Source organism: Erinaceus europaeus, chromosome 20 (genome assembly GCF_950295315.1).
Source record: "Erinaceus europaeus chromosome 20, mEriEur2.1, whole genome shotgun sequence".
NCBI classification, from domain to species: domain Eukaryota; kingdom Metazoa; phylum Chordata; class Mammalia; order Eulipotyphla; family Erinaceidae; genus Erinaceus; species Erinaceus europaeus.
The window spans coordinates 9,083,173-9,094,052 of record NC_080181.1 but is presented as its reverse complement, the minus strand read 5'-3'; the positions used below and the strand labels follow the sequence as shown (position 1 = coordinate 9,094,052).

The 10,880-nt window shown below is 45.6% G+C and overlaps 1 protein-coding gene across 4 annotated transcripts in view; it reads left to right on the top strand.

Annotated features, from left to right (window-relative positions):
• The first annotated feature begins 5,926 nt into the window (after positions 1-5,926).
• The window catches only part of STT3A (STT3 oligosaccharyltransferase complex catalytic subunit A), a 28,499-nt gene continuing 23,545 nt past the window's right edge, over positions 5,927-10,880 (top strand). Inside the window, exons 1-3 of one of the 4 annotated variants that reach the window (XM_016187101.2) lie at positions 5,927-6,085; positions 8,000-8,126; positions 9,365-9,425. In XM_016187101.2, the coding sequence (XP_016042587.1) occupies positions 8,039-8,126; positions 9,365-9,425 (149 nt within the window). In that variant the 5' untranslated portion in view covers positions 5,927-6,085; positions 8,000-8,038. Of the gene's footprint in view, positions 6,168-7,304; positions 7,420-7,999; positions 8,127-8,171; positions 8,219-9,364; positions 9,426-10,880 lie in introns of those variants that run through there. The other 3 variants (XM_016187102.2, XM_060179781.1, XM_016187104.2) reach the window with 3 other exon arrangements.

Below are 10,880 nucleotides of genomic sequence, written 5' to 3'. Positions count from 1 at the left end.
AGAGACAAACACCTGCAGCCCTGCTTCACCACTCGTGAAGCTTCCCACCTGCAGGTAGGGATCAGGGGCTTGAACCAAGGTCCTTCCTTGCACAGTGTAATGTGTGCACTCAACCAGGTGTGCCATTGCCTGGCCCCATAAGTAAAACAGTTATAAGGGGGGAGCCGGGCAGTAGCACAGCAGGTTAAGCACACGTGGCGCAAAGCTCAAGGACCAGCATAAGGATCCTGGTTCAAGCCCTCAGCTTTCCACCTGCAGGGGAGTCACTTCACAGGTGGTGAAGCAGGTCTGCAGGTGTCTGTCTTTCTCTCCCCCTCTGTCTTCCCCTCCTCTCTCCATTTCTCTCTGTCCTATCCAACAACGACGACATCAACAACAATAATAACTACAATAAAACAACAAGGGCAACAAAAAGGGAATAAATAAATAAATATTTTAAAAAAATTTTTTTAAAGAAAATAAGTGGGAATAAAAGGGCTACTATACTTTTCTGGACACTGTCCATTTTTCACCCACTAGTGCTACTGTTTCTGATGGCAGAAGTATTATATTTCTTTAGCTCCTATACTTACGTGCCTCTGTTGTTGGATTTGTGCTTATGGAGGTTGCAGCTCACCAGTGCTGTGGTGGGACAGTTTAGTAGTCACCACACAGACATATATACTCCATGCCCCACTTCAATCCCATCCCTCCTGGTAATACTCCTCCTGTGCTTTCAAACCCAAGAAATCAAGAGGGTGACTTTCAGGTCAATATAATTTAGGCTTTTATAACAATGGAAACCATACATAAGTGAAATCTGGATATAAAGTGAGTCCAGAGGACCAGCTAAAGCATCCAATGGGAGAACAATTGACTTGGTCAAGCAGTAAGCATCTGAGTATATTCTTTTTTTTTTTTTTTATTTCTTTATTGGGGAATTAATGTCTTACATTCAACAGTAAATACAATAGTTTGCACATGCATAACATTCCCCAGTTTCCCATATAACAATAAGCATCTGAGTATATTCTATGTCAAACATAGCAAGGTATTAGGAATTCAAGAGGACCTAGAAAGTGATGATGACTGTCCTCTTGGACCTAATAGCACAGTTAAGTAAGATAACAAGCAAATGACAAGGCCTTTTTTTTTTTTTTAATTATGTGATCAAATAGCTACTGTGCTCTATAGGTCTCAAAATAGATTTAAGTATTGCAATCAAGTAAAGCTTTGAGTAGGTAGAGAGATTAGGCATAGCCTATGTTCAGGGTTCCACTCTTGTACTCATTCTCTAATTTTTATTTTTATTTATTCTTATTTTTTATTTTTTGAGAGAGATGAAGAGAAAGAAACGAGAGAGCACTACTTAGCTCTGGCTTATGGTGGTGCAGGGGATCGAACCTGGGACTTCGAAGCCTCAGGCATAACCATTATGCTATCTACCCCGTACCCCTCATTCTCTAATTTTAAGTTAGAATACTTCCTTGTTGTGGCCTGGGATTCATAGCTCCAACTGACTTTCTCAGAGACAGAGAAACCATAGCACCAAAGCTTATTCCAATGGGGTGAGAGCCAGGCTTAAACCTGGGTTGTGCACATGACATGGAAAAGTAAAGTGCACTATCCAAGTGACCTAGCAAGTTAAAACCCTTTGTAGTACTTCAAGACCTATGGGGGGAAATGTGTGACTATTTGATCATTTAGAGAAGTAGTTCTTTTTATTTATTATTTTTTATTCTGCTCAGCTCTGGTTTATGGTGTTGCTGTGGATTGAACCTGTGACTTTGAAGCCTCGGGCATGAAAGTCTTTTACATAACCATATGCTATCTCCCCAGCCCAGAGAGAAGTAGTTCTTTTTAGTTTTTCATTTTTTTTAAACTTCACTTTGGGGAGTCGGGCAGTAGCACAGCGGGTCAAGCGCATGTGGCTCGAAGCACCAAGGACCGGTAAAGGTCCCGGTTCGAGCCCCCAGCTAGCTCCCCACCTGCAGGGGAGTCGCTTCACAGGTGGTGAAGTAGGTCTGCGGGTGTATCTCTCCCTTTCTCTGTCTCCCCTCCTTTCTCGATTTCTCTCTGTCCTATCCAACAACAGGAACAACAGCAACAATAATAATCACAACAATGATAAAAAACAAGGGCAACAAAAGGAGAAAAATGGCCTCCAGGAGCAGTGGATTCATGGTGCACTGAGCCCTGACAATAACCCTGGAGGTAAAAAAAAAAAAAAAAAAAAAAAAAGAGAAACTTTCTCCTTATTTAAAAAAAATATCATCTTTATTTGTTGGAAAGAGATATCTGGTAGGGGAAGATAGAAAAAGAGAGAGAGAGAGAACCTGTAGCCCTGCTTCAGCACTGCAAAGCTTTCCCTCTGCAGGTGAGGGCCAGGCTCAAACTCAGGTCCTTGTACATTGTAATGTGTGTCCAGTCAGGTGCACCACCACCTGGCCCCAAGTAGTTTTTTTTTTGCCTCTAGGGTTATCGCTGGGGTGCTACTGCTCTTGAGGCCATTGTTTCCTTTCTTTCTTTTTCTTTTCTTTTTTTTTTTTCCACCTGCAGACTTGCTTCACTGCTTGTGAAGTGATCCCCCTGCAGGTGGAGAGTCAGGGGTTCAAACCAGGATCCTTGCGCAGGTCCTTGCCTTTCATACTATGTGCGGTCTCACTATCGCCCGGCCCCTGTGAAGTAGTTCTTAGCCAGCGCTTACAGCAGAATAATGTCGGGCTTTCTCAAAACATGACAAACTACCTGACCCTGGAGGAAATTTAAGTAACTCTAGATATAAAAAGGTAAAAGTACTTGATTTCATAGAAATGAGAATGGGTGCCGGTGAAACAGCTCATTTGGATAATATGTTGTTTCTTTGCCACATGCATACAACCCAGGTTCAAACTTGGCCCCCACCACATTGAAAAGAGCTTTGGTGCTGTGGTCTCTCTCTCTCTCTTTCCCTCTTTCTCTCTCTCCTTTACCCTCTTTCCCTCTCTTTTACCAAAGCTCTGATCAGCTCAGGCTTAAGGTGGTGTGTGGGGGTGCAGGATTGAACCTGGGACTTTAGAGCCTCAGACATGAGAGTCTGCATAACCACTGTGCTATCTACCTCCACCCCCTCTATTTAAAAAGGTGGGTGAGGAGAGAGGCACACCCAGTTGAGCACACATACTGCCATGCACAAGACTGAAGTTCAAGCCCCTGGTCCTCGTCTACAAGGGAGAAGTTTCATGAGTAGTGAAGCAGTGGGGGTGGGAGGAAAGACAGTAGAATGGATGTGAAAAGGAACAGAATAGGGAAACTTTTGTGGGGGTTAATAAAAGCAGCAGGTTTATTATGTATATCAAAGTGAGGTGAGAAAATAGGCAAGAGGGAAAAGGCGAGGCAGCCAGATGGCAGGATCCTTGAATCTTTAAAATGCACCAGCTTCAGGATGGCACAGGTACTAGGAGAAGCAGGAGATAGTGCAGGAATCAGAGTAAATAAAAGATTTGTATGTTAATGAGAAAGATAGGAGGAGAGAGAGAGAAAAAAAGAACCAAACATCACTCTGGTACATGTGCTGCCAGGATTGAACTCTGGATCTCATGCTTTATCCACCTCCTGGACCACTCTGCCTGTCGTTCTTCATGAATAAATAAATAAAATCTTAGAGAGAGAGAGGGAGAGAGACCTGCAACACTGCTTTACTACTTGCAGAGCTTTCCCTCTGCAGGTGAGGACTGGGGGTTCAAACCTGGGTCCCTGTGCACCATAATGTGCACTTAACCAGGCGTGCCACCACCTGGCCCCCAATTTTGTTCTTATAACTCCAAACCTAGCTGTGCTATTTAGGACAGCTGACTGTTTTTGTTGACTGTTGAGCTTTCAGTTCTGAAAGTGTATGTAGAGAACTTCATCAAGAGTGAAAATGAAGTCCAAGAGCTGGTGTAATGGATAAAAAGCTGAACTCTTATAGAGGAGATTCTGAGTTTGACACCCCAGCATGACCCAGTCATTCTTTGGTCCTCTCATAAATAAATGCTTAAAAAGAAAAAAAATCCAAAAATAGATGGCTAAAACAAAATACCTAGGCAATCAGTAGGAAACACTGGAATGAGAAATGCATTGTCAAGAAATTCAGGCACTATATAGCTTTGTAGCACACTCCAAAGCAAGTGTGCGTATGGTGGAGGCAAAGTAGTACACTTGGGTAGTGTGCTTTGCCGTTGTGTGTCACCCGGTCTCCAGTGCTATGGCCTCTTACTTTCTCAGCCACTGCCCTGGGGTGGGGGTGGGGGTGGGAGGAACAGGGTAAGATTCTGGGAGACAAGCTTCCAGATGAGATGATGCCATTTGTTTTTGTTCAAACACATAAAAGGTAAGTACTGGGAGCCAGAGGGTAGCGCACTGGGTTAAGTGCACATGGCACAAGGATCCGGGTTCGAGCCCCCGGCTCTCCACCTGCAGGGGGGGGTGGGGTCGCTTCACAGGCATTGAAGCAGGTCTGCAGGTCTCTCCCCCTCTCTGTCTTCCCCTCCTCTCGATTTCTCTGCCCTATCCAACAATAATGGGGGTGGGGAAGGCCTCCAGGAGCAGTGGATTTGTAGTGAAGGCACTGAGCCCCAGAGATAACCCTGGAGGCAAGAGAGGGAGGGAGAGGAAGAAGGAGAGGGGGAGAGGGAGAGGGAGATTAATACTAAAGGGCCAAAAGTGCAGCTGGAATGACAGAGGCATTGAGTTAACTATCTTTAAGTCTGGTTAGCGCATTCAAGGTGGTGCAATTGGGAAGATAAGTGAGTAGTGTTACTAACTCAAGAATAGTTCCGCCGGACATTCTCCCTGGGGGTGTTGGGGGTGGGTGTCAGAGGGGATGCACCTGACTGTGGAGTCAGCCCTCTCCCTGTCCTCGGCAAGGTGTGTGTGTGTGTGTGTGTGTGTGTGTGTGTGTGTGTGTGTGTCTGCGTGTTTGTGTGTCCTTCGGGGACTTGAGAAAAAGCGCTAGGTCTGAAATCTGTTTAGGGAAGCATTGCAAGGGAAAAAAAAAACAAACAGTTCTTGTGAGAGTGGTCAGACAAGTCCTGAACAAATGCAACGATCTTTTTTTAAAGTTTTTTTTTAATTTATAAAAAGGAAACACTGACAAAACCATAGGATAAGAGGGGTACAACTCCACACAGATGCAACGATCTTAACAGGAGGCATTTGGAGCCAATTCCTCCTTTCCCTAGTTTTTGATATTAGGCAGGCGTCAATTTCTTTTTTTTTTTTCTTTTCCCTCCAGGGTTATTGCTGGGCTCGGTGCCTGCACCATGAATCCACCGCTCCTGGAGGCCATTTTCCCCCTTTTTTGTTGCCCTTGTTGTAGCCTCGTTGTGGTTATTATTATTGCCATTGTTGATGTTGTTCGTTGTTGGATAGGACAGAGAGAAATGGAGAGAGGAGGGGAAGACAGGGGGGAGAGAATGACAGACACCTGCAGACCTGCTTCACCGCCTGTGAAGCGACTCCCCTGGAGGTGGGGAGCCGGGGGCTCGAACCGGGATCCTTACGCCGGTCCTTGCGCTTTGCGCCACATGCGCATAACCCGCTACGCCACCGCCCGACCCCCAGGCGTCAATTTCTACTTGCGAGCAGTCAGGAACAACAGCGGGTTTACCGTCCCGCGCTTCCGGGTTTGTGGGTTGTTGTTGTTTTTTTTTTTCTTCCATGGTGTTTCCGCTTCCGGTCACAAATGGGCCAAACCTCCCGTTCCTCTGCCCCACATCTCCATCAACTCGGCGCTTTCGCGCCCCAGACCGACACGTCATTCCTCGGCGATCAACCAAACTGTGGGGAGCACGTTCTTTACGTGCGTCCGCTCTCAGCACCGGGCCTATCGGAGCTCGGCTGGGGCTGGAAGTCCCGCCTCCTGGCCGCCAAGTGAAGGCTGTGTCGTCCAGTTCAGGAGTGAGAGCAGGACTTGGCCCCCGCCTCCGGGTCTGATAGACAGCGCGGCGACCCTATCACTTTCCCCGAGCGGCGCGTCGGCCCTGATCCAGCCAATGGGGGGCGGACCCGGCCTTTGCCAGGGTTGGGTGCGCCACTGAACGGATGGCCGAGGGAGCCAAGCGGACTCTGCAGGAAAGCGGACCAGGTGAGAAAGCCGCGGGGTTGCTCCTGGAGTCAGCGGTCGGCGCTGTCCAGAGTGTTGCAGGGGCCACGCCAAGTGCAATGGGGTGCGGCTTCAGAAGGGGACACGCAGAGGAAGGCCCCAGGGCCTTGCAGAGGAGGGGGCGTGGGGTGTGGCGGGGCATCCTGGTCTGGAGAATGGGAAGGTCCGGGAGTGGGCGAGCGCCAGGCTGGTGCGGGCCGGGGGTGTGTGTGTGGGGGGCGTGGGCGTGGGAAACCCGGGCAGGGGGACTTGGGATGCTGGGTGGGGGAGTGTCCTGTTGTGGGGAGAGTGAGGGGAGGGGGCATACCGGGAAGGTGGGACCTGCAGCGGCGAGGGTGTGGGCTTGGCAGGGGTGCACCGCCTCGGAGGCGCGCCGGCAGGCCTGGGGGGACCCAGGCCCAGCACAGCCCCGCAGCCCTGGAGCCCCAGCTCCCGCCACCCTCTCCTCTCAGGCTCAGATCTGGGACTCTGCTCTCCTTTTCTTATTCTTTTCAGTTGCTCTGCTCTTATCAGTTCAGTGGGTTGTTGGCATTATCTGTTTCAGGCCTTCCAGAAAGTGACCGCAAACCTAAGGGATGTGGCAGGGCTATTGACTTCCCAGAGTGAGGTGTTTAGTTTTGATTGCACGATAAGGATTTCCTCCCGGAATAGAATTTAAAGCGCACAGTGAACTGCCCTTTTGGGACAGTTAATTACTAGTGAGATGCTTGACTTCTTAGTGAAGGAGCAGGAATATGGGATTTTTCGTGCCTTCCACCTATTCCAGCGTTGTTTCTCCTCTCCCTTTTGCCAGTAATAGTGGGGGGAAAGACCAAGAGGATTGCTAGTACTTTCCTTCCGTTATGATTTAAGAAGTCTCCTGAGCTATCTTTATCTTGCATAGTCAAATCCTATGAAAAATCACTGTGAGTAAATCCTGTATTCCAGTGATCACCACTCTGAATAATGGTCCACAGACCACACACACCCCCATACTTATTTACTTTTTTTGCCAGAGCACTGTTCAGCTCGGGCTTATGGTGGTGCAGGGAGTTGAACCAGGGACTTCAAAGCTTCAAGCTTGAGACTCTCTTTGCACAACTATTATGTTGTCTACCTTCACCCCAGACCACTTCTCTCTCTTTTAAAATTTTTTATTGTCTTTATTTATTTATTGGATAGAGACAGCCAGAAGTGGAGAGGGAAAGGGGTGATAGAGAGGGAAAGAAGAGACACCTGCAGCGCCACTTCTCTACTTTTGAAGCTTCCCCCATGAAGATAGAGACTGGGTGCTCGAACCCAGGTCTTTGCGAATGGTAAAGTGTACACTCAACCAGGTATGCCACTGCCCAGCCCCAAGGTCCTTTTATTTACTAATTCATGAAAGGGGGAGAGAGAGAAAACCAGAGCATCTCTCAGGCACAGGTGATGCCTGGGATTTAACTCAGGTCTTCATGCCGGAGACTCCAATGCTTTGTTAATAGTGTTACCTCCTGGGCTGCCCTGCCTTTTTTTAAATGCTCTCTTTCTCAGTTTCACTTTTCTTTTTTTTTTCTTTTCTGTTTCCAGTCATTCTTGTTTTCCTTGCATCTCTTTCCCCAATGTTTTCCTCTCTTCCTGTGTTGTTCTCTACTATTGCTAGTTGTGGTATTGCGCTTGTTAAATGTGAGGGAGCAGGAAACTATTTTGGTAATACGGCAAATCGATCCTTTTTAGTCTTGACATAAACCTTGCCGGCCTCTTTGTCCATAGATAGTACATCAGGCAAGATTTGGATGTTAGTCTTAGCTTGGCCTTCTTTGGGATATTTGCTAGCTCACATCTGCTTTGTGCTACTCTAGCCCCATAAAATACAGAAGTGAATTGTGTACGTGGAAAGGTGCTAAATATCTTATAGTCTTGACTTTTCCTTCTTAGCTATTTGCAAGTCATCTGTTGCCACCCACCCATGTCAAGATGACTAAGCTGGGATTTTTGCGGTTGTCCTATGAGAAGCAGGACACACTTCTTAAGCTTCTCATTCTGTCCATGGCTGCTGTGTTATGTGAGTATACATGTGGATATTGGGGATAAAAAGGGGGGGGAAATAGGACACACTTCTTAAGCTTCTCATTTTGTCCATGGCTGCTGTGTTATGTGAGTATATATGTGGATATGGGGGATTAAAAGGGGGGGGGGGAATCACACCAAACTAAAGGACTTTGGGATGGGTTGGGAGGGATGTTTAGGTCCTAGAACATGATGCCGGAGGAGGACCGAGATGGGGGGTTAGAGTATTATGTGGAAAACTGAGAAATGTTACACATGTACAAACTACTGTGTATTTTTTCTTTCTTTTAAATATTTATGTATTGGCTAGAGACAGCCAGAAATCAAGAGGAAAGGGGGTGATAGAGAAGGGAGAGAAAAAGAGAGACACCTGCAACACTGCTTCACCCACTCACAAAGCTATCCCCCTGCCGATGAGGACCAGGGGCTCTAACCCAGGTCCTTCCTTGCACATTGCAACATGTGCACTTAACCAGGTGCACCACCCAGTCCCCCAAACTACTATATTTTACTGTCGACTATAAAACAATCAGCCCTATAAAGAAAAGAAATGAGACTCACTTTCTTAAAATACCATGTTTTGTTCAGCAAATTGCAATGTCTTCATTTTGCTATTGCCCATTACTGTGGTTTTTTTTTTTTTTTTAAGCAAAAAACAACCAACCAACCAAAAAACAAACGAGAAGCAAGAAATATAAAAATCAGAACTACTGCTCACTTGGGAAAAAATGGGAAGCTTGCTAATTATCTTTTTTTCTTAATGCTGGAAGAGAGACTAGGGATCCTTGAGTTTTGAATTTTGTAAAAGACTGTTATACCTACTTCAGTATTTCTGAAAGTCTTTAGATCTCGCTCTGCTACGTCAGTTTGTTACTACTATTATTTTCTGATCTCCATGAGTCATACATTTAATCTCTATTTTTTAGTTTCTTCCAAAGTTAAATTTAGTTGCTGGGAGGGAATGTGAGCCTGTATGAAAGATGGCCCTATCTGTAGTAGTTACATGTACTGTACCACAGGTCTCGATAGGAAGTAGTTCCTGAGAGGGACTAGGGGTCAGTGTGTTTGTTCTACCTAGTAGGAATGTATAAATATTTTAGTTAGGCATTGTTTTTTATTTTCTGTGGCACATATGTTGAATAATGCTATTATTTCTGTCAAACTACTAGTTATTTGCTCTAGTGCTTTTTATGTCACATTACAATTATAATATTAATTCTCTGGGTTTTGCAGCTTTCTCTACTCGTCTGTTTGCTGTCCTGAGATTTGAAAGTGTCATTCATGAGTTTGATCCGTGAGTACCCTTTATTTGGTCTGCATTTTGCTTTGGGAAGCATTCAGGTTTGTTGGGATTCATATTTAAATTCAAGTCACCTCTTGGTATAGAACATGTCTTTTCTTTTTCTCCTAAGATGTGTGTGTGTGTGTGTGTGTGTGTGTGTGAGAGAGAGAGAGAGAGAGAGAGAGAGAGAGAGAGAACCAGAGTACCACTGTGGCACATACAATGCCAGAGACCAAACTGATAACTTCAGCCTTGAGAATCCTATACTTTATCCATTGCATCACCTCCCAGGCCTCGATTTTATGTACATGCAGGGTAGGGGCAACAGTACTCAAGTTAACTACTTCCTTTTGAAACATTACTGTTGGAATTAACCAAGCGAGCCTCTCAGAGTTCTACAAATGTGAGAGGTGTTGCTGGTGTGCTTGTGTATCCTGAAGATCTGTCTAGACTAACAGGAAGCTGACTCCTCAGGGAAGTCAAGAGTCAGAGATGTTGTTTGGGGGAAAGGCATCTGCATATATTTGAGGCTTAAAAGAAAAATTACAGGGAGTAGGGTGGCTGTGCAATGGGTTAAGCGCAGGTGGTGCAAAGTGCAAGGACCAGCTTAAGGATCATGGTTTGAGCCCCCGGCTCCCCAACTGTAGGGGGTCCGCTTCACATGCAGTGAAGCAGGTCTGCAGGTGTCTGTCTTTCTCTCCCCCCCGTCTTCCCCTCCTCCATTTCTCTCTGTCCTATCCAACAACAAGGGCAATAAAAGGGGATAAATAAATATTAAAAAAGAAAAATTACAAGTTACCAACTTGAGATCCATGAATTGTGGGGTGTTTTTTTTTTTTGTCATGTGTGCATATATTTTTTTTTTTTCCGAGAGAGAGAATGACATCGGAATTTCCCTTCAGTGCGCATGACCTGTATATGATAGGAAACTTAAATCTGATTTAAGTTGTAAGACAATAGAGGAAAAAAAGCAGTAAATTTGATTAGGAATTTTTGCTTATTAGCTAATAAAGATATAGGTGAAGTATACATACTGAGCATTCATTTTTTCAAAGCACTGCTTTATAGATAATCTCTGAATTATTGGAGGTGAGATGGTCAGGAAAAGCAGGACCATCTGCAGGGGAATGAGAGAGCTGGAAAGACGGTAAGGATAGTTGATTTGACACTGTGGATCAGGAAATATGCCTGTGTCCAGACCCATTCCCACTAATTTCTAACTCCTTTATCCCTGCCTCTTCTCCTGTTAAGGAAAGAACATAGTTCTGATACATGGTGACTTCCTGGTACCCTCATCCCTTTTGTCTCTGAAAATTACCAAAATAACATTCATTAGTGACAAACAGGGACAGAGATTTCAGCCATCTGCTACTTCTCCTTTTTCAGCTGCTAAAACTTGACTGATTGAGGAGGAATTAGGAATAGAAGGAAGAAGGGCAAACGCTAGACGAAGAAGGAATAGAAGGA